Source organism: Homalodisca vitripennis, chromosome 3 (genome assembly GCF_021130785.1).
Source record: "Homalodisca vitripennis isolate AUS2020 chromosome 3, UT_GWSS_2.1, whole genome shotgun sequence".
Lineage (NCBI taxonomy): Eukaryota > Metazoa > Arthropoda > Insecta > Hemiptera > Cicadellidae > Homalodisca > Homalodisca vitripennis.
In genome coordinates, this window is record NC_060209.1 from 200,200,723 (window position 1) to 200,225,170 (window position 24,448).

Genomic DNA, 24,448 nt, shown 5'->3' on the forward strand with positions numbered 1-24,448 from the left:
CTTGTAACTTTTTGTACGGTTGTTGTCCAGTTTTTTTTGCTTTCCCAGCTTTAAAACTTAGTAGTATTTCTAGTCAGAACCATTATCTTTCAGTGTCCCATCATCACACAAAGTACTGTTACTGAATTATTTTGTAAATATTTCAGATAATTCTTGTAAATTTGAAAACCTATGAATGAGCATTCACTGTTTCTGAATGATTTGTTTTTACTTCCATTAGAATCTGACTGAGCAAAAGCCTTACCAAACAAGATTCAAAAAGCCTCTGAAATTCTACTATTTTATAAATTTTCCATTAAAAAGAGATATACAGATAATTATAACATTTGAAAACTGTTGTGCAAGACATTTTCTACTTGAAGAAAATGCTAGTTTATTCTATATTATTTGCTAGTTCCTTCTCATTTTTACTTCCTTAGATTAAGGCTACAATCTAGACTTTGGGTCTGAGTTAGACAAAGCACGGGTTCAAATCTTATCAGACCCTGACTGATTTTCGCCGTTAGGAAGACAAAATAGTACAATAACAACAATTATCTAACAATACTTAACTTGTATCATAGAATGTTAAATTTAGAACACAAAATAACTATTTTTGGGTGACTGGAAAGGATTACATGTGTCAGATAGTCTCCTTAAACCATACCAAATGTTAAATGACAATATTTTTCTTACTATACCGGGTGTCCGAAAAAGAACTCCCTGGTTTTTAATAACTGTTACTTAATGTAGAATTTACATATTTCTGACTAATAAATGAGATGAAAGAGGGAATAATCTGGTTTTTTAACACTAATACATTTGGATTGTGATCCATTTGTAGCCCTGCAGATATCCAACAGGTACTTGATATCCCTTTTCTGCTTACACCGAGTTCTAGATATAACCCCATGAATAAAGTTCAGTGGAGTTATATCTAGATTTCTTGGAACCCACACGACCAGCCTTCTACCCATCCTTCTTGATTTAATGTCATCCAACTGAGAAAACTTCTACAGTTTAGTTATCACCAAGTTAGTAGATATCCCCATTTATAGTCTTATCTGCAAAGATAAAAGTTACGAAAATTCGAAAATTCGTTGTTCTTTGCGGCTGACCACACTTTGCAAGTCTTGTTGGTATTGAACAATTTTCGGACCTTTCTCAGACCTCCAAACTCGACAATTGTTGCTGTTTACAAACTCTTTTCATTGTTTGAACATCAGTAACACCACGACTACTAATATAAAAATATGGTGTAATCTAGTTAAAGAGATATTCTTATCGTCTCTATTGGTGCACAATTTGAGCTTCTTTGTTGCCGACTTTTTTGGGATCTCTTCAGAAGAGCATGACTCCGGGTTCCAGGAGTTGAGTCTGTGAAGTCAGATTTCCTACTCTGCCCAAAGGGAAGGTGAACTGGAGCTGAGCTCAACATTCACATTGAATCAACCCATCCCACCTTAGCTACGTTATGTGTAATCTGGATTATCATCAACTCTGTTGAGAATTTTAAAAGCAAAATCTAGCCTTAAGCATTTATTCTTTTGGTTTCATTTCATAAACCATTCAATTTTGTACGCATGTAATTTAAGCCTTTTACATACCACATCATAAACAGTACATTTCCATAATCCCAATTGTAGACTACGTCACATTAGTAACTTCTTAAGGCTGCGAGAACATGAAACTCTGAACAATTGGGCTTCTCTGTGACTTTCCTTTTAAAACATTACCAAACTCTTTATAGTGTTTTAAGCAACCATGAATTGACTTAAGACCAGGTGCATTAACACCATATTCACGTCTGAAGTTACGCTGCACAACAGTAACAGAATTTGTTTCCACTAACCAAACGATACATTGTTCTTTATGCTGTGGAGCAGTCATTTCACTGACTGTCAAGAGTTGAGTGTGGCACAAGTTGGAATATTGTTGCACTTTAGGTCAAACAGGTGTACCAACCTGACTACCATTCCCCAAGTAGGGTTCAATTCTGGCTGGTTTATACTTTCCAGTTTAACCTACACTAGGTGCAGCAAAAACTGATGTGTCACTTAGATCTGGGCAATCTTATGGATGTCCAGGAGCAGCACATCAGTAACCGTAAATGTCGTGATTTGGGGTGCAAGGGTAGATCAATAGGGCTAGTCTACTGCGGGAGATGACTGTTGGGAGTTGGTGGGGCTCCCTAAGTGTTAAAGGTTCTTGCTAGTCAAGACATAAGGGCATGCCAGCTCTGCTTGCTTTGATTGGAGAGGCTGATACAGAGCTGGCTTTCCCTTCTACCTTGGAGACATGACTGAGATTAATGTCCAAAATCCTTGCTCATGGATCTTGACAGGAGGTGGCCTCTAACCCCCAACCGTACTCATCAAGAATATCCTGACACTCCGGAAGCAGTGCAAAGGTCCGTTTAGGACAAAGTAATTTCTAAGCTTCTTGTCCTAAGAGAAACAAAAACCAAGTGACGTGTACTTTCTGCTGTGGAGTAGTCATTGCATCGACAGTCGAGTGTCCTGGCAGTTGCAATATTGTTGCGCTCTAGGTCAAACAGGTGTACAACTTACAAGAATAAAACTTAACAGTATGCTCAACAGAGCCAAAGAATTATTATTCCCATTTAACAAGTACTGTTCTTATGAATTTTCATAACAAGGAGTCCTTTTTCACCAACTGGTATTAAACTATTTTTAAACCTTTAGAGTGCTAAATAACTATTATAGGATGACTGGAGTGGATCACTATGTACCAGTGAGAACATACCAAGGATTAAAGCAGATAAATAAGGCAAAAATAAAATCACTCTACAGTGTTTGGCAATCAAAAAGCTTTTATTATCTGATGAATGTTTCACAATTTGCGTTCGGTCGACACAAATAAGGTACTTTATGTTTCAAAATGGAATAAACATGAAAAAGAAGATTCCTAATGTATATAAATATTGACTTATTAGCAGGATAACTGTGATATAATCCTTATTTACATACGATTTTACAGTAAACTGACAATCGTTGCCAACAGAGACAAGTATAATACATACGATAAAATCCTATTTACACAAATTAACACGATTATTTTGCTCTCAAGTCCAAACGAGTAACAGAGGTGTGGTCCCACATAAACCAAAACAATATCAGTCTTAACATAAAAGGAACGACTTCACAAAAATAAACATAACTATGAGACTCGTTATTTACAATATAAAATTATGTATTTACATCTTTTATGTACAATTCATTAAGAAGGCACTGAAAGTTCCATTTTGGAAGCGTATATAAAAAATAATGGAAACTTGTTCATTTTGTTAACTTATAAAATACACATATTTATCTGAAGCGATACTTCTGTACAGTTTTACATGCCAGAGAGGAAGTCTCATCAACTCTGTATTCTATTACACTGTGCCTGTATATAAATTAAACATATCCACAATTGCACCTAAGCCTCTACACAACATTTACAGATACCTTACAGATTAACGCACACAATCTTTTACTGTATTACACACTTAAAATGCTGTATTTATCCGTAGACTCCTAGATTATTTAAATATAATGGCAAGTATGAGATTACCAATTAATAAATACAGGAGCACATTTAGAGCAAGGGTTTAAATCGAACTATAATTAAATTTAGGTAATTAAAAAACTTAAATAAATAGGTTTAATTACTCCATAGCGAAGTAATTTTGTCTCCCTGTGGATAAAGTAAAACAGCCATTATAATTACACAAGCACCAAAAAAATATTCTTTAGCTACTGAGGAGACGTAAATTAGTGTTATCTAAAATTATAGTGGTTCAGATTACAGACATAAATGTAAAGTTTAGTCACATAAATTGTTCGTAGGGTAAAGAGAAATCGCATATAATGTAAAATTACACTTTCTTCCCTTGATAGAAAAATAACTACCATGACAACAACAATTGTTGTTGTGAATTACTATTGGTTGTACAACCCACTGATTAAGCTTAAGAGGGAAAGGTAGTTTAGTTAGCTGTCAACCACGCATCTGAGGCTCTGCTTTTTAACATGGGGCTAAAGTTCGTGTCAAATCCAAAATTCTTCAATGTAGAAAGTGAGATTTTGTATCTCCATTATCATGAATTGTAAAAACTACGGTCATTTGTTAATACTGTTTGTAATTTATATTTAGTATAGATTTTCCAATAAGAAACTCTATATTGAAAATAATTTATAAACATGTCTAAAATAGAAAATTTAAGGATTTGAGACAAATTCCTATTTATTAGGCATTTTTAAACTTTAGCTCCATGTTAAAGCGAAGCCTCAGATGAGCATCCAATAGCTAACCAGTGTACCAACTTAAGCTAGAGTAAAATAAAAATCAAATGTACTAAAGAGTCAATCATATCAGATAAAAACAAATAGCAACAGCAGTTTTTCAAATTTATTTTACAAGATTATGGAATTTGCAGGGTAAGTTTTACTGGTTTGATTCCTTGTTCAGTTTTTAAGTAATTTAATAATGAACAATTTATTAACGTACCAAACAACGGAGTATCGAAGAATGTAACAAGCCCAAACAATCCAACAAAGTAACTGCGTCACATGATACAACTCATATGATTGCACTTGGTTTTTAATATCAATTTTATTTTATTTGCATTTTCTGGTGCAATTATGGCTATTCATGAGACTAATATAAAAATTTTTAGTTTTATTTTTACCTTTGATTTTGACCTTTTGATCCCAAAATCAATAAGGTTCTTGTTTAGACCATGTGAAACCTAAGTACCAAGTTTTTCAGACCTTTTTATCAAGTATTATCGTACAAACAGATAGACATACAACACGGATTTAAAAATGTCCTGTCTAGGTCAAAAATCAAATACTAAAGTCTTCTTAGTTCACACCACGTCGAAACATTGCTTACACAATAATCACATTCTTAAAATATTTCAGAGGCGAGTGTGTTTCGGTTCAATATCTGTTGACTGATCATGGCTTACGACAACGAGGCCAAAATATTTTGAGTATTAGATCGCGTAAGCAATGTTTTGACCCGGTGTGAACCGGAAGACTTTCGTGTTAATTATGACACGCCGCGTAAGCCTAAGAACAAAAAGATCAAATTTCTGTGCAATGCCTTCATATTAAGTTTAGTATTACAGAGACATAAAATCTCTTTAAAACTGATGATTCTAGAATTAATTCATATTATTGTGAACCACGGATTGTACTTGTGCTATATTTGATCATCACAGAATTACTGATGTGTTCCTAATTTTATGGAGTTTGACTGTAATTAAAATTGCTACCATTACACAAACAACAACAACAATAGCCTGTCCATTTTTTAGGATCAGCCAAATCTACCTGAATTAAATGTTGTGAAAACATATATAGTACTGTAATTGTTCGCATGGAACTGAATTTTTATACTGACTTACAGCAACAAATCGTTGTTGATCAATTACGTAGCGTCATGTAAATTGAAAGAGATCAACCCCAACATTACCATCTGCATTATGTTGTATTAACCTCATTTATTTATAATGTTCCATAACAATCAATACATCAATCAAAGGGACTAACCCCAGCTCCCACTTCTAATATATTTCATGTTTCATTCAACTTCGCTAGTTTGATTCAGAATGGAAGTTACATTTACACTGCACTTATGTTTTTATTACGAGTCGTAGTAACATTCAAGAGAAATTGTAGTATAGAAGATAGAGTTGTTTTTTTATATTTACTCAGTAGTTGTATTTAAAACGTTTTGATTTAATACCGTGTACGGTATTTGGAAATGAAAAAGGGCTAAACAATTTCATTAAACTTAATAGTTTAACAACAACAAACCACTCTCTCTTTTCGACTCTTATTTTTGAGTTATTCAGAAATCTTTGATCAGATTTTACAAAATAAAATATTTTAGTGATGTTAAAGGACATACATGCTTTGGAATAAATGTGGTTTTTTTCTAGCAAGCCACATTGTTTTATAATGTAGCTCATCATACTCTGTTTCGTTTTAAGCTAGCACCCAGCAAGTGAAAATCATTGGCAATTTTTTGAATCACTTATGCAAAAATGGTGAAACTAACACTTTAATACGAGAAGAAAATTAAAAACTATGTCATTTTATGCTACAACATACATATATTATCTAACTCCAAATCTAAAAGTAGATTTTGTCACCAAACAGAGGCACCGTGATAAATTTTCTAACTGGTATCAACCAACATACACCTAACAAGTAAATTAAAACTCAATGCTTGTTCGTCAAGTTTTACTACTTATTTTACTGTTTACTAACGGTTTAATTAAAACTTCAAAGCACCTAGAAATTTAAACGAATCTAAAGATAAATATTAGAAAGTTGAAAAACACAGTTTTTAACTTCTGAAGGAATTAGAAATTATATAATATCAATTTAAATGGTTCATTTACAAGCAGCTCACACAAAGGTTATTCCAAGTAAGAAATGCAGTTGGTACATTTGTCTGAGTGAGATCTTTATCTCTGAGGGGAACTATTTACAAAGTAAACAAACTTGGAGCAGATAATCTGAAAACAATTTCCCAACTGCATTCTATACTCTGAAGAAGAACCTTGAAACATGCACCCAGTTAATACTGATTGAAAAGTCATGGTTCTCAGAAACAACACAAGTATTTGTTGTCATCAAATAGATCATTTCAGTAGAGAATATTTTACACTATTTTGCTATTCGTTTGTCTGCACTAAAAGTAGGTGAGCTGCTTTCCGATGAACCACCTCATAGTGCACGGGAAAGGTCTAGCTACCGATGCAGTAAAAGTTTCATACTCGACTACATCACGGAAATCTTACGACGCCATAAGGTTGATGAGACTTCCGGAATAATTAGCTGCCGTAATCCTAACACAAATGTCATGTTTCTTGTACCCTGTCGTAACTATTCACACCCCCGGCACAGTGCCACCCCTCAGGCCAGGAACACAGCTGCTATCTGCCAGCTACCCAGACGAGGAAACACCAGACCTGCCACAACAACAAACGGAAAATAGAGATAGATCTTCAGAGATTATAAATAGTAACGAAAACCATTTAGAGTGATCTACATATAATGTAGCTATGTTAGGAAGGGTTAATTCAATGTCAATGTTGAGTTTAGCTCCAGTTCACCTTCCTCTTAGTGCAGCATCTGGAATCTGACACTGTAACGGACTCGACTCCTGGGACCTGGAGTCATGTTCATCTGAAGTGATCCAAAAAAAGTCACGACGAAGAAGCTCAAATTGAACTACAGAGAGCTGTTAATTATTGTTGTTTTTCATCTCTTCAGATGAAATGACAATAGATTCCAGGAGTCAAGTCTGTGACAGCTTCAGATTCCAGATGATGCACTAAGAGGAAGGTGAACTGGAGCTAAACTCAACATTCACGTACAGCATATCAAACCACCCGTCCACTATCCTCTAGCAAAAAAATGCTTGGAACATTGTTCAATTACGAGTCTCCAAAACTGTATGACAAATAAAAACATAAGTTACCTCATCCAAATTTCCATGAAGACAGATATTACATGTTATACACTTTTTGTCATCCAGGTGATATTTTGAAATATTAAACTGAAAATTGCACTTTTAATATTTTATACTGTGTTTTTTTTAAACGTAATATTATAATAATTTTACTGAGACAATGTTTCCACTGATGTTTCTCATACATGGAGGTGTTTCATATTAACATCTAGATGTAGAAATACAACACGTAGTGTAGTGTTTGGTGAATTTGGATGAGTAAACTTCTGTTTTATTTAAAACAATTATTCAAAATGCTTTTCCAGTACTGAAGAATCTTATTTTTATTTTAGCAACAACAGGGTTTTACAGAAACATAAGAGTCTTAAATTTGTAATCTATGGAAATTTCAACATTAGGTACTGTTCATATTAGAGATAGTTTGGAACATATTGCAGCAAAAAATATCTGAAAAATGTAAACAATAAAAATGGACACAAACATTTTTTTGGCCACTTTATATACTGTATATGTGCTTTGAAACAATACCCAACAAACAGTGTTTTCTAAAACTAATCCAAGCCAGTAAAATTTCTATTTTGGGAACACAAAGTGGCCCATTGTTCAAATTCTTGAAAAGAAAAGTAGTTTGTGTCACATAGAAAATGACAGAATTTTATAACTCTAGTATATAGACTTTGCCAGAACAAAACATCTCACCAGAATAAATTAATTGATGGTCATAACCGTTATTTTTATATATTTCCGATTTTATAATTGAAATATATATACAATATTATGTACCAAGAAAGATAATGTAACAATATTATGTATCGAGAAAGATAATGTAACAATACTATGTATCAAGAAAGATAATGTAACAATATTATGTATAGAGAAAGATAATGTCATGTTATGTACTGAGAAATATAATGCTACCGTATTGTGTATCGAGAAGAATACTGTAACAATATAAATTATCGAGAAAAGCATTATAATAATATTATGTATCGAGAAACACAATATAATATTTTAGTGTTTAGATTTTTATGATGTTTTAGTATTCAATAGAATACGAACTAAAACAATATTGATTTCCTTTAAATACTTTTTTAAGTAAAAAAATCAGATACAGTCTGCTTAGAAGGAATCATATATATTCTTGTGATAGTTCAAGCAACATAAATTAAAACTTAAACCCTTATGAAGGCGTACCTACTAAACATTTTCTCTCAAACTCACAATGTTCCATGGTAAAGTTATCATCAACTTTCTGATTAAATGCATTATTAATGTATTTAACTCCAATCACACAACTGGAGTAGAACAAAATCTTTAAGTTTACTTTAACCCTATTAGTGGCAGTCAGGGGTGTATAAAAGGAGGGGGCTAAAGTAATTCCATGCAGAGTGGATGTAACATGACAGTCACTCTGGTAATTAATCTTTCATTCAGTGTTTCTTAAAAGAAAATAATTAATATAGTAAAAATATCACTTATATACATATAACAGCTCTTCATGTAGCTTTTTAAATTCTAAAAAGAGCAACATAAGAAGAAATACCTCAGACTTCTGTGCCATCTTCTCCCTCGTCCTCGTACAGGGGTCCGTTTTTCTTGGGCTTTGGCGGAGGTTTGGGCGGCACCTTGGGCCTAGTAGGTGAGAGCGGACCCTCAGCAGACACTGTGCGTGGGAGCGGGGCACCCTCGGGGGCCTGGCGGGGCACCTTGCGCGGGGTGGGCAGAGTACTGCAGTGTTGAGGTGGGACCTGAGGTCGAGGCCTGGCTTGAGGCTCTGCCACACTCTTGTTAAGACTCAACACAGAGCTGCCATCTGCCGTGGTGCGAGGACCCAGGTTGTCGTACACCGGCTCCAACTGTTAACAACAACACAACCTCTTTAGCTCAAACATCTTATACAGAATGTATCGTAATGAGTTTAACTAACATCAAAAATGTATCGTGTGCCAGGGTTCCAACTGTTACCAGCAACATGAGCTCTGCAACTCAAACAGCTTATACAGAATGTATCGTAATGAGTTTAATCCCAAAATGTATCGTGTGCTGTTGAATGCTACATTTAATAGTACTGAAGTAATAGTAGTAAGACGTTCCAGTACTGGCATCATATTGTGTAATTAGATCACAAACGAGGTTGAGAAACACTATTTCCATTTGTGTGTTCACAATGTTTCCATCTAAAAGTGATACAATTTGTATGAGAAACATTAACCCCAAAATGATAAACTTAAAACTCAATTATTTTAACTTTTTTTCTTTGTAACTGAAGAATGTATTTGTTAGAATCAACTTTAACTAAATGATCTGATAACAAGGCTTTGTTTTCATCTGCTAGCACTGTACATAAAATACTAACAAATTCTAGCAGTTTTGAGACAAAATATATTGAAAGTTGAAAAACTAAGTTCTTATAATAATTTCATTGTGTTCTATCAGAAATATTGATGACCCAGACAAAGAGAGGATCGGATCACTCTTCTTCTCTGAGGCTATATTCTAAAGTGAGCCTGACCCAAGTCGGTACAATGTCTAACCCTTCCTTACCTTAAGTAGTCCCAGGGGATCTTCCAGTAGTGTCGGGGTGGGAGCACTGGACCAGCTGGGCACCCTGGGCCTCCTGGGTATGGTTACATACCTGCACACAACAAATCACACATCACTCACCAGGGATTGTGGCAAAAGTTGGTGATTGGGGAGATGGATTCCTGTATGGTCAAGTGTGGTGTCAGTAATATCTTATAAGTGTCAGGAGGGTTATCAGTTTGATCCTGATAGTTGTCAGTTATATCTTATAAGTGTCAGGATGGTTATCAGTTTGATCCTGATAGTTGTCAGTTATATCTTATAAGTGTCAGGATGGTTATCAGTTTGATCCTGATAGTTGTCAGTTATGTCTTATAAGTGTCAGCATGGTTATCAGTTTAGTTTGATCCTGATAGTTGTCAGTTATATCTTATAAGTGTCAGGATGGTTATCAGTTTGATCCTGATAGTTGTCAGTTATATCTTATAAGTGTCAGGATGGTTATCAGTTTGATCCTGATAGTTGTCAGTTATATCTTATGTGTCAGCATGGTTATCAGTTTGATCCTGATAGTTGTCAGTTATATCTTATAAGTGTCAGCATGGTTATCAGTTTGATCCTGATAGTTGTCAGTTATATCTTATAAGTGTCAGGATGGTTATCGGTTTGATCCTGATAGTTGTCAGTTATGTCTTATAAGTGTCAGCATGGTTATCAGTTTGATCCTGATGTCAGTTATATCTTATTAGTGTCAGGATGGTTATCAGTTTGATCCTGATAGTTGTCAGTTATATCTTATGGGATGGTTATCAGTTTGATCCTGATAGTTGTCAGTTATATCTTATACGTGTCAGGAGGGTTATCAGTTTGATCCTGATAGTTGTCAATTATATCTTATAAGTGTCAGGAGGGTTATCAGTTTGATCCTGATAGTTGTCAGTTATGTCTTATAAGTGTCAGCATGGTTATCAGTTTGATCCTGATAGTTGTCAGTTATATTTTATAAGTGTCAGGATGGTTATCAGTTTGATCCTGATAGTTGTCAGTTATATCTTATAAGTGTCAGGAGGGTTATCAGTTTGATCCTGATAGTTGTCAGTTATATCTTATAAGTGTCAGCATGGTTATCAGTTTGATCCTGATAGTTGTCAGTAATATTTTACTAGTGCTAGAGGAAGCTAATCAGAATAATCGTTATAGCTGTACATTACAAAATTGATGTTTATACAGATTTAAATCATAAAACGGAAATGACATAAAATCAATTATAAGCAATTAAATTAAACTTTAGAGAAATTGAAGTGTTTTGCAAACAGGCTAAAGCTGGGATTTCATTGAGAGAGAGAATATATCTCTGAGTGAACATGAAAGTAATAAATTATTCCTATTCTACTACCACAATGCTGTTCTAACACAACAAATATGATTGTATGATTGGAATCAAAGATAAAGGGACTGAAAATGACAAACCTCAACGTTTTCAATCTCTTTATTTTGTTGATATACCAACCACGTACCACCAACCCACCAATTGTCTGATGGTTGGTTTTAAGTTTATCAACATAGAAAAATTACGTGCAAAATGTTCATTTGGTATGTTTAACCCTTTAACTACCATCACACTTTGACTCCTCCCAAAATTAGTGTAGCTGATAATTGATTACTACTTTCTTAAAGGAATTAATACATTCTTAAAAATAAAAATTGGGTATTTTTATCCAAGAGTTGGTAAAAGAAATTCTTTTGGACAAATGCATATTTTACATAAATAGTCCTATATAGATACACTACCCTATTATAGGACCACAATATTGTGTCAAACTTGAAAATCAAACTAATTGTGAAGCAATCAATGTAGAAAATGGCAAAGTAAACCTACTATAGTATTTATACATTGTTTTAAATAGAGCCTGTGAAGAAGCATAACAAATGCTCCCCAATGTGTAAGTTTAGAATTGTCAATTCTAGGGTAAAACTAAAACCGATTTTTAGCTTGTAGGGTTAGCAGATTTACTAAGTAAATCTATTTTAGTTTTGGTCTACAACAAAATTTTAATAGACTATTTGGCATGACTTTCAAAACGCAAAGGACTGACTTCTTTTGGATAAAAATTTGTATTATTTCAGCCTTTAGCCAGTCTGTTCTTCAGTCTGTAATTGGTGCAGTTTTAACTGCCCCTTCTCCCCCCCCCCTCTACACAAGGCAGATTGTTTGTGTGTGTTTGCCAGCAGTAACCCACAACAGTTGGCCCACCAAGTAGTTTTGGTCCACAGCCCAGAGTAATGCCCATAAAGCTGTAAATGCAGCCAGGAATGTAACTATTATGAGAGGGGAAATGTTCCTCATAAACATCATCGGTGTTACGAGCCAAGGGTGTTTAATTTTGTCAATAACCGCCTAATGACATAACCGCATAGTGAAACACTTCTTTACACAGGCTTTATCTACTACTAACTTTTACATTTTTATGAGGGAGATAAAGCATTACTGGATAAGTAATGGCATATTGAAAGCTGCAAAAACTAACCTATAAATAAATAACTTCGAGTTTGCATCATTTCTTGTAATTCACTTCAGGATAGATTTTGAGGTAGATAATTCTGAGTTACATTAAAAATGAATAATTCTTACATTACACTTAACTAAGTGAAATAAATCGCGTTTAAAATGTCAATAAAAAAGTGTAAAAATGTATTTTTTAAAAGGGTTTTGTTATTTCAATTAAATCAACATGAGTTGTTGGGTTTTAAAACCTTCAAAGTTAAAAATAACACTGACTGTGACAGAAACCTTAAGGTGCGATCCTTTTAAAGCTTGACAACACAACTCAGTATATAGCCACAATGAATGTGATAAAAAGGTATATCAGTGGTGTTTATTAATTCATTTACATGTTAAAAGTTTAAAAAAAAAGAAATATCCTGTATTATCTCCTGTCGCTGTACTAAGTATACAGTTACATTTTATAAAAAATTCAACCTTTTATTTTTTTTTTATGTTTTTTTGAAATATGCAATTTGTGTCCTTACAGTACGCAGATAAGATTTTAAGTAATGAAAACCATTTTAATGGTTAAAGTGGTTAATTGTGCACAGTTTTGGAAGGGGTAGGAAGTAGAATTTAAAATATTCATAAATTAATAAAACGTTTTTAACGTGACAAATTAGATGAATGTTTATTTTTTAATTTGGTTATACAGACAGTACTTTAATACGTGGAAAAATATTTATCAGACATACTTTTTTGAAAATATCCAAAACCAACATTTTACCTGAGGATTAAAATTAAATTGTTACTATCATAATATTTTTGCCACCCTTACTTTTGAAATAAAACCATGAATGTTCAATATGGGGATAATGAAGAGAACAGTAAACTGCTAGTGGTACGCTAACTAGTTACACAAGTAAGTTGTTACTAGCCTAGTTGATGGCATGAACACCACAAACTTGTTCTCACAAACACTTAGTTGCTTAACGATAAGTACCGAGCCCAACAAAAAGCTTGTTTGAGAGGGTTATATTAAGTGTTGAGTGCTCTAATATTGACCCTTCCCAAATCTGCATGGGAACGAAACTGAGAGATGAGTAACTCCCTACAAACTTCTATATCAATGAATACATCATAGCATTTCAAAGTGATCTCATAACCAAAGATGACTTACCCGGGACGTGTGGGTGAGAACGGTGACTGAGACCTGGAGTATGGCAATGTGCCGTGGGTGGGTGAAGAGAGGTGTGGCGGACTGCTCATGCCTCGAGGAAAGGCCAACAAGTCGGGAGGGTAGTGGGGAGGTTCCACGCAGGGAGTTGTGGCTGCGGACTCAGTGGACCTGTCCTCGAAGTCACCCCCAACACTGGTACCTGTAACATGTTTGAGTTGTGATACTCCAGGTGACTGAGATCTAGAATGTGGTATACTATTGAAAATGTTTCAGGCTAAATGTGGTAAATCGTTCAAACCTCCACGGAAGATCAGAATGTCAGGAGGAGACACCAGACAAGGAACTGTACCTCAAAGTCATCCTTAACACCAGTACATGGAAATTGGTTGTGCCTTTATACTCCAAGACCACATATTTTGTTCACTTAGAACTTCTGATGATCATGTTGTTCATGTAGCTGCCTCATAATAATATTCTTGTGGTGTTTATCCGGCTTTGCTCTGGACAATTACAGGAAGTATATCTTGTTGTTATTTTGGTTAATTTGAATCTGCTAAATTAAACATATTTCCAACTTGGGTTTCCAAGGTAATCAAGTCCACTCAGGCTGTTGACGAGCTAAGAATTACTCTCCCTCAGTTCCAAACCATTTGTTAAACAGTGAAGTGTTCAGAAATCCATCACTTCAGCATGTATTTAGTAAATAGTTATCCACTGTAGAAAATAATGGCATTTTTATCCAAAACAATTGCTTCTCAACCCATCCATAATCACAAACAACTGTAATAGATGGGGATAATGACGATACAAAATTTGCAGTCACCATCAAAGAAAGGGGAGATCTCATCCCACCAGGTGCACTGTAGTGAAAGCCAGTAAAGGACATCTTAGGGTAGCTGAAGTCATCAATAGATGAATAAACAAAGTGATCCACTTAATCTTTTATGACAGTAAAATTCTGTTTAAATTTCAGTAAAATTATGACTTCTCGTTCAAAATTATAATGAAGACGAGGAAAGAGCTTGGGAAATTGTGAAGTGCTGGGATTCAAAGAACCCTTCATTTTCTCACCCACAATATACAAGTGATTATTCTCACCCATTTTCTTTGGTACCGACTTGTCTCGAAATAAAGATCAAGATAATGTTATTCTCTAGAAGCAGATGTTTGGGAAATAAGAGAATTCACCCAAGGTCTCTATCTTATCTTTGCCAGTCAGGACAAGAAATAAAACAATGTCATCCAGGCTAAAGGTGATCCTGAGCTAGTATCTGCATCATTTAATGAATTATTTGAAGACCCCAACTCTTTTATTCCATAAATAAAATAAGATCTACAATGAAATCCAAAGACTTAACTCCCTGATTCTTACTCTCAAATTCTACATCTCAGATCTCTAAGAAGATCCACAACAACAAAAAAACAGGAAAAATTACTTTGCCATTATTTTATTTGCTTCAAAAATTCTACGAAAACAAAGATGTAGATTCTTGGCTACATCAGAATTTTAATTTTCAGGAATTTTTAACACCGAAGTCTTTGAAGTCTTCTTAAAACGTTTATAAAATAGCAAGATAAATTATGACAAGCAGGAATATCTACACAGTCTCTTATCATGATTTATTTGAGTGTTGTCAAAACAGGTGTTTATAGCAAGTGTGTCATTTCTGAAGTCTGCAAGAGATGAGAATGAGAGCAATGTTTACGTTTTGATAACTCAGTCACTAAGAATAAAAAGTGACTAATATGGGTTATCAAAGTATTGTTCTTCCAAGAAGAAAAGATGATTCATTCATGTTTACTTTTACCTTGAATAAATAACAGTGATACTTATAAGAAGAAGATAATGAATAGTCAGGTAGTTACAATTCTAGGCATGTAAAGAATCATTCTTTGTTCTCAAAATACTACAATGTAGGAATATTCCAAATTCCGAAAAGGCTAACATTTGAAATTCACAGCTCCTTTTGTTCTTGAGATGTCCAATGGATAGACAGATAATTATTCAGAAAAGAAATATTTACAATCCACAGACAGACAGACAGAAGAGATATTGTGCCTCCTACTGTGTGATAAGCTTCTTTGATGCTCAGCCAAATCTCATCACCAACTTCATTCTTCCTTATGTAGAAATAAAGTTTCATGTAACATATAATGTATACAGACGAAATCCTTCTCACAATATCTTATAAGTTAGGCTACAGACAGTCAGAAGTAAAATATTTTCAGTCCCTCTAGCAATTAGCTTTGCTAACGCTCAGCCAATAAAAATCAAAATGAATATGTATGTGAATACTAACATCCTAAAACAAACTACATAATAAGAAGTTTGTGATAAAATGCGCAATAGTTTGATGAGCAAAATTTTTTAAATAAATCCAGTTAAAATTCATAATCTTAATAACATATGTTAAGCAAAATCTAAAATTATTCAAAATCTTAAATTAAAATTTGTTGTTGTGCTGTTGCAACAACATGAAAATGCATGGCTTCATCATAATTAAACATGTGTGAGATATAGTTCTCATATTTGCATTATAAAATGTTCATTGTTTAAATAAATAACAGTCTTAATTCCAATTCTTAGAATTTTTTAGATGAACGCCACCTCAACAGCTGTTAAGACATTTTCTCCATGAAGTGCCTGTAGATATAACCAATATAAATTCATGAACAAAAGCTATTTCAGCTGGATAGTCTAGGAGCTGAATGCCAATTTGCATTGTATAAACAAAACAACCTAGTTTTCATGAAATCAATAAAGGAATTTCTCTTAAGAAAGAAGCCAATCAAAAGACTTTATAGTTTTGCTGAAGGTCAAAACAGAAATGTATCAAAAGGGTTAAAAAATATATAAAAGGACTTTTTCTCAGATCATATTTTTTCAGCTTAAAACACTTAAAATTAACCCTATGGCACATAAAACCATTATACAACCCGTCAGCAAATGGGATAAAGAGATGAAAGTCATGGTCTTCATATGGTTATTGGCACTGATTAACATTTTATTTAAGAGTCAGAGAATTTGTATTAAGTGTGTCTAGTTTAAAAATTAAGATCTGAGGAAAAATTGTTGTTTGATATTTTTAACTCCTTTCTCTTTTTGATACTATCCCATTTCAACTCACAACCAACCTAGTGTGCTTATAACAATCTTTAAGTGATTGACTTGCACTTAAAGAAATTCCTTTATTGATTTCATGAAAACTTGATTGTTTTGTTTATACAGTACAAATTGGTTCTTGGTGTCTAAACTATGAGTTATAACTACACTGTTATATAGTTCGCAGTTGCTTTGTTAAGTGCATTACACCATGTTTTGTTGTGTTGGCTATCTTATTGTTTCAAGTTGTTTGATAGATCTTCTAACTGATGATATTTTAAACAGTGGATTCAATCTTTACAATAATAATGCCATATGAGCATTGTAAATTATTGTAATTGTGATGAACTGAAAAAGAATATGGACATACCAATAAATAAAATAATAAAACCTTAGAATTGAATAGTCTGCTATATGGATGTGGCCATTAAAGCAGCAACAATGTTTTATTCTCCTGAAGAAATTAAGGAGACCACTAAACTAAGGATAATGGCTTCAAGAAGATAAGTTCAATTAGAGGTTGATAAGATTAACGATCTACAACAAATTAAAATGGTTTCAGTGTAATTGAACTAAAAAAAGCTAGTGTTTTTATGTTAAACATGTGCCCCACATCTTGGCACTATTTTATTGCACATTAGTGATTCACTAATATTTTTGTACTATAATAATAATAATAAATATAATAATAATAATAATAATAATGATTTATTCCAGAATAAATACAGGTATTTTACAGAGTTGTAGACAGGAATTACACTGCCACAGTTTCAAGTAGCGTGGCAGCGCTACACAAACAAAAACATGAATATTGTTCAGTCCAGCAAAGTAACTGTCCTTTGATAAGAGCAGCACCACGCTCTGTGCCGTCTGTGCTCACTATACACTATATACACTATGCTACACCAACTGTGTGAAGATTGCATACATAATTGAGAACTTAAAATTACTTATTCTATACATTCTACAACTAAAACATTATTAATATTAGAAAACAAAAACAAAATTTAAAGTAATCATATAACTGCCGAATCTTCCATTTTTTCCTTTTAACAAAACGTAGCCTATATTTATCTTACATAATCACATTGTTTAGAAAATTTAAGTCATCGTAACCAAACAGCCAGTATTTCACCTCCCGAGAAAAAGCTCTAATATTTGAACATACTTTTATATTAATTGGTAGTTTATTGAAATATTTTGGGCCCACATAAATAAAAGATTGTCTGAATAGTGATTTTCTAACTCTAGGCACTCTAAAAACATTATTACTGCAACTTCTTGTACTGTAAAAAAGTTGGTTTGTTCCTGTGTCACCACTTTTAATGTAAAAACAAGCGTAGAACCTTGTAAACAAACAGGTGCTGTACTGGTAAAATTTTTAATTGATGGTATAATGGAAAAGAACTTTCTCTCTTTTGTTTTTCTAAGAATTATTCTTATAAAATAGTTTTGAAGAACACGTATTTTTTCAATTTTATACTTAAAAGTTCCTCCCCAGCATTGAATCCCGTACTGTAATTTTGAATGTATTAACGCAAAATAAAAGAGTTCTCAATAAAACTTCATTACAAAAGTTTTTTCAAAAAATAGAATTTTCTCAAAGCTGGTTTCAGTTGTGGTAAGTATCGAATGTACATGTTTTTCCCATGTAAGTCTTTCATCTAAAATAACTCCAAGATATTTGAAACTAAATTCTTTATTTATGACCAAGCAGTCACAATTTATGTCAACGCAGTCTAATTTTGTGGTACTTTAAATTTGACAAGAAACTGAATCATTAAAATGAAAATTTACATATTTTGTCTTTTTTTTACATTTAATTCCATTTTATTATTATAACACCAAAGCCTCAAAAGTTGCAAATCATTTGAGATGTTAACGAATATATCCTGAATATTTTTTTTAGAATAAAAAATAGCTATGTCATCGGCAAAAGCGCTTGGAATTCCACAGAAAATTTGATTCTAGTAAATCGTTTATAAATATTAAAAAAAGAGTAGCAGACAACATGGAACCTTGGGGCACTCCAGCTCTGACAACAGTAGGGCCTACTTAAAGAGTTTTTGTATTTTTACACGCTGCTTCCTTCCAGTTAGAAATGTTTCAAACCATTTTTAGAGCACTTCCCCTTACTCCTATTGATTCTAATTTGCATAAAAGTATTTTGTGATTTACTAAATCAAACGCTTTTTTTAAAATCTATGAATAATCCCGTAATCTTTTTCACCTTCGTTAAAAACTATTGTAAATAAAATTTGTTACATTGATAAGAGCGTCTTCAGTAGACTTTCCCTTTGTGAAAACCATATTGCTTAGTGCTAAAAAAATTTATACTATTAAGATACTGAACTAACTAATCGCACTTTCATAATCTTCTCAAATATTTTTGAAAAAAACTGACAAAAGACTAATTGGGCGGAGGTTATCAATTTTTTTGCTTGAATTATTTTTAAAAATGGGGACGACTATGCTTAGTTTTAAACTTTCAGGAAAAATTCCGTTTGCGAGACTTAAGTTTTATAATGTGTGATAAAACAGGTAAAACTACAGTGTTACTGTCCAGTAGTACTGTGGATCTTTCTTTTACTGTGCCGATAAGAACTCCTTTATCTTATCTCATCTTACATTTAATGTTTTGAAATTTAACAGAAATAGGGAGATAAGAAACTGTTTTAGCCTTTATCTTATCTCATCTTACATTTAATGTTTTGAAGTTCAACAGAAATAAGGAGATAAGATAAGCGCTTTACCCGTGTCGTCCAGCAGGTTTCGGTTGACCTCGGCCAGTTCAGCCGGTCTGTCCTCGTAGCGACGCGGTGGCTTCTGCACAGGATTTACCACCGTGAGCAGGCTCTTCTCTGGGTGTGCGAGATCGCCGTTCGGGGCGTCGGGCATCTTCTTGGGTGGAGGGCGGCGGCGACTCCTGCGGCAGAGGCAGCAACACAGCACCAGCACCACGACCAGCAGTGCGATCAGACCCGTGATCAGTCCCAGGATCAGTGGCCAGTTCTCTCCACCTCTACAGATCATATACCAGGACATTAACAACAGCACAGCACCATCACCACGACCAGCAGTGCGATCAGACCCGTAATCAATCCCAGGATCAGTAGCCAGTTCTCTCCACCTCTATAGATCATATACCAGTACATTAACAACAGCACAGCACCACCACCACGACCAGCAGTGCGATCAGACCCGTAATCAATCCCAGGATCAGTGGCCAGTTCTCTCCACCCCTATAGATCATATACCAGGGATTAACAACAGCACCACGGCAAACAGAGTGATCGTACCCGTGATCAATCCCAGGATCAGTGGCCAGTTCTCTCCACCTCTATAGATCATATACCAAGGCATTAACAACAGCACAGCACCACCACCACGACCAGCAGTGCGATCAGACCCGTGATCAATCCCAGGATCAGTGGCCAGTTCTCTCCACCCCTATAGATCATATACCAGGGATTAACAACAGCACCACGGCAAACAGAGTGATCGGACCCGTGATCAATCCCAGGATCAGTGGCCAGTTCTCTCCACCTCTATAGATCATATACCAGGACATTAACAACAGCACAGCACCACCACCACGACCAGCAGTACGATCAGACCCGTGATCAATCCCAGGATCAGTGGCCAGTTCTCTCCACCTCTATAGATCATATACCAGGGCATTAACAACAGCACCAGCACCACGACCAGCAGTGCGATCAGTTTTAATGTTCCCTCTACAACCCGCGCATAACACTATTGCCACTTTTACGTGTTTGAGTACTGACTGATCTGGCTCAACATCGAGGATCAGCTGATGGTCAGCGATACAGAAACAACACCACCTCATATGTCGTTGGACTATTCTGGTGTGTACTGCTTTAGAAGAGTTAATACTATAAACACCTTTTGTTACAGCGTTAACTCAACATTACAAATTTGGTTTACAAGCATGACTTTCAACTGATGCTGTAGTTACTTACAATACAATGTTTTTATTATTTTAAATAAAGCTTACAATTTTCCTGGATAGCATGGACCATATACTGATATAAAAAGACTAATAAATATAGTATATTGTGGAAAGCAGACGATGTTCTTCATTGCCTATCTTAATAAATTAAACAAAGTAATTGCTTGATGATTTTTACGAAATCCAAAAGTTATTCTAAATTCTAGTTTAAAATTTCGTGAAAACTAAATGTTAATCAGGTGGCTCGCCACACTTACCTGGAGGAGTGGGGATGTCCGGAGCCTGGAGGGACGAGTAGGGTGACATTGCGCTCGTCCACACCCCCTGGACTCTTAGCCACGCAGGTCAGTTCTCCACGGTCCTGGACTCGAACTCTGCCGAGAGTCAAGTTAACCCAGCCGCCGCCTTCGCGAACAGTGTACCTCGAATCTCCATAACCTTGACAGATACCACCGTTAGAAACTAACTACTCACTACAGAACGCACACAAAACTAGATTATACTGTTTATGTCTAAACAGCTCTCTGGAAATGTTCACAAACAGCAGCAAGTGCTGAAATAGCGTGATTTAGACACGGTCTACAGAGCTAAAACGAGCCTTATGTAAATGAACCAATTAGAGCCTGCATCTCAAGGCAAAGGCCACACGCAATTCACGGTGGCAAAACTTGTACGCTTAACAGTCGTGGAAGAAAACTGCAACGGCGATTAAAGCAGATTCAGAGTTTATACAGGAATCTATGAATAAAAATGTGACAAGAAAAGTCTCTTTGATAATCTGCATTACAAAAGCCATTACGCAATCGTTTCGTACTTAAATAGTGGATGAATTTTAATGAAATGGTTAATTGTTCCTTTTAAGTTCATTAGTAACAATAAATGTTTTGATGGTTTAACCAATATTTGCCATCGTTAACTAATACACAATATGAGACACAAAGTGGATATATGCTCATTTGCATTGTCAAATTCCCAATCATAAGGTTAAGCATAAGCAAGTATTATATACGAAAGTAAAAATTCACCAAAAAAGTTTTATACGAAATTGGTTCCTTAAGTGTATTTCAGTTATAGTTTGAATGTCGAATGTTTCTAAAAACAATAGGACATTGGTAATTATGTGTTAGGTTAGTTATTTACCTGAAAAATAGATCAGATTGCAGATCTAGAAACGTAGTGTTATTGATTTTTTGTTTCACTGAACGATGGCAAATGTCCGGAAAAAATCTTGTTTCCTTCTTACTGGTATCACTTCTAATAATTTCAAACTAGATTGAAAACCACAAAGACGTGTATGCAAGTGTGTGCATGTGTAGGGGTTAAGTTTAAATTGAACTGTGCTTTATTTCCCTATTTGTAGCAATGTCAACTTACTAGATCTGGTACTGTTGGAGATGATCCTGGAGTTGACAACCCAGTAGACCTCAGGCTGAGGGTTGCCTGCCACCTTGCAGCTCAACGTCACTTCTTCCCCGAGGGCCTCGACCGTCGTGGTCTTGTCCGGTGGCGGGTAGATGATCTGCGGTTTGCAAGCGAACTTGGAGGGTTCGATCTCGGACCACTTCTGGTTGGCAAGGTAGGAGGGTTCGGCACACGTGGTCGGGTCCGCGTAGAGGTTCTTCTCCATGGTCCAGTCGCGGAAAGCCTTGAGGTGGCAGTCGCAGCGCCAGGGGTTGTTGCGGAGGTCGAGACTTACGAGCCGCGTCAGGGGTTCGACCACCGCCACCTTCATATGGACCAGACCGTTGTCCGCCAACAGCAGGTTGTGCAGCACCGGTACGTTGACGAAAGTCTTGTGGCCGATGTGGGAGAGGTGGCAGTTGGTGACGTCTATCGTCTGCAGGTACGTCATGTTGGTGAACAGACCGTCCTCCAGCTTGGTGATGGGGTTGTGGTGCATCATCAGTATCCTGAGACGCACGTTGTCCCGGAACGTTCCCGGGTGGAGACTGTGTATCCTGTTGTTCGAGATGTCCAGTTCTATCAGGATCTCGAGACCTTTGAAAGCGTCCTTGTGCAGTTCCACGATGCCGCACTCGCGGAGGTATATCTTGTGCAGGTTTACCAGACCCACGGCCCTGAAGGCCTCGCTGGGCAGAGAGTGCAGTGTGTTGCCCGACAAGTCTATCGACTGCACCTCGGGGCTGAGACGGTCCGGGACCGTGGACAGTCCTTGACTTGTACATTCCGCCACTTTCTTGCCCGAGTTCCACTTGCACTTGCAGATGCTGGGGCAGTTACTGCTCCAGTCTGTGTCGCCTCGGGTCAGGCCCAGCGCTAGCACCAGCAGCCACCAACACACCTTCATTTCTGCAACACAAGAGAACTTCAGCTACTCAAAGTAGTATTCAATGGTGTGGTAAAACTTGTAAGAGGGTCCGCTTAAAGTGAAAGGTCAAGTGTGACTGTAAACCCATCGGAAAATAACAAATTTGAAGAAGGTGGAGTTACAAAACACTAGGAGGCGATTGAGTGGAAAGTTATAATAAATATAATCACAAGGAAAAGTGAAGGACCAAAATCGCAGAAAATATTAATCACATAAGTTGATAGCGCGATTCGATGGCCAGACCTAGGACTACTGTTGGCAGGTCACCCATCGCGCATCATGTTGACTGGTCCTTATCATTAACTTCATTATTATTCTCAGTTAAAAGTATGGGTGTAGACAGTCTTTAATTGAAATTTAATTTATATCCAAGAACACCTTTTTATATCCTCGAGTAAGAAACAGTATAAGAGATATCATATTGAATTCTTGGAAGGGTTAAAATGGAAAGGCAATAGTGACATAACTTAGAAAAACAGATGAAAATTAGGACTCTTTACAAATGTACGAAGAGCTTCAGTATAAGACGATAAAACATGTCAGAATGGACATCTGATATTATAAAACTTATGAATGTGTAATTCTTTATTAATGTTCCTAAGACAGAAAAAAATATCATCAAAACGCTAACAATTAAATTACGTTGATTACTTTCACTGAATATTCCTGGATCATTTCATTAATTTCCCCTATCAACACCAGAACAATTCTATAAGCAGGACAGTAAATACCAAACGAAAAACGGACGAGAGGGAATCGAGGTAAAGGAAAACAACGTCAATAAGGGACGATTTCGAGACAAAGGAGTGAGTTACCGGTACTTAAACACACAGATAAAAGCCCTTTTCCATTTAACTGAGGTAAACAATAAATAATATCACGTCCAGTTATAAAATAAGTACAGCTCTAGGGAGAAGTAGGTTACACGCAAGTACTGAAGTTGGATCATCCGTCTCTTCACCAAGAGAACAAAGTGTAATACATATTGCGTGCCGAGCGATCGTTGTTTGTTTGGCCATTACTGTAGTCTGTGTGCCGTGGATCGGTTTTACATAAGAAAGTTGCCTCAATTTTCTCTTGAGAACAGTGTCTGCCAGTAAGTGTTGTGTAGGTGTATATTTGCCGCGGCGCAGTAGGGAAAAATTGAGGGGTGAAGGAAGCGACTTGGGAAGTACCAACATGCGGCAGAATCTTTTTATGAAGTTTAATAGTACAGTGCATCATTAGAAATTAAACACCTCTAATGTATACATAAATTTAAAGTGTATTTACGTAGCTGCAAACAAAACATTTTATTTCATACGGCAATTTAATAGAATGTTATAATTAGAACTTACTTCCAAGTCTCATAGGAAAATTTCAAACGTGTACGTCCTTTCCGGTAA

The 24,448-nt window shown here is 35.5% G+C and overlaps 1 protein-coding gene across 2 annotated transcripts in view; it reads right to left on the reverse strand.

Moving 5' to 3' along the window:
- Window positions 1–2,792: 2,792 nt before the first annotated feature.
- LOC124358028 (leucine-rich repeat-containing protein 24-like) overlaps window positions 2,793–24,448 on the reverse strand; it is a 52,295-nt gene continuing 30,639 nt past the window's right edge. For both annotated transcript variants that reach the window (XM_046810284.1, XM_046810285.1), the window contains exons 3-9: window positions 22,109–23,044; window positions 20,992–21,172; window positions 19,518–19,786; window positions 13,662–13,860; window positions 10,018–10,108; window positions 9,017–9,329; window positions 2,793–6,970 (exon numbers count right to left, since the gene is read on the reverse strand). In XM_046810284.1, coding sequence (XP_046666240.1) covers window positions 9,018–9,329; window positions 10,018–10,108; window positions 13,662–13,860; window positions 19,518–19,786; window positions 20,992–21,172; window positions 22,109–23,042 — 1,986 coding nt within the window. In that variant the 5' untranslated portion in view covers window positions 23,043–23,044 and the 3' untranslated portion in view covers window positions 2,793–6,970; window position 9,017. The remainder of the gene's footprint in view (window positions 6,971–9,016; window positions 9,330–10,017; window positions 10,109–13,661; window positions 13,861–19,517; window positions 19,787–20,991; window positions 21,173–22,108; window positions 23,045–24,448) is intronic.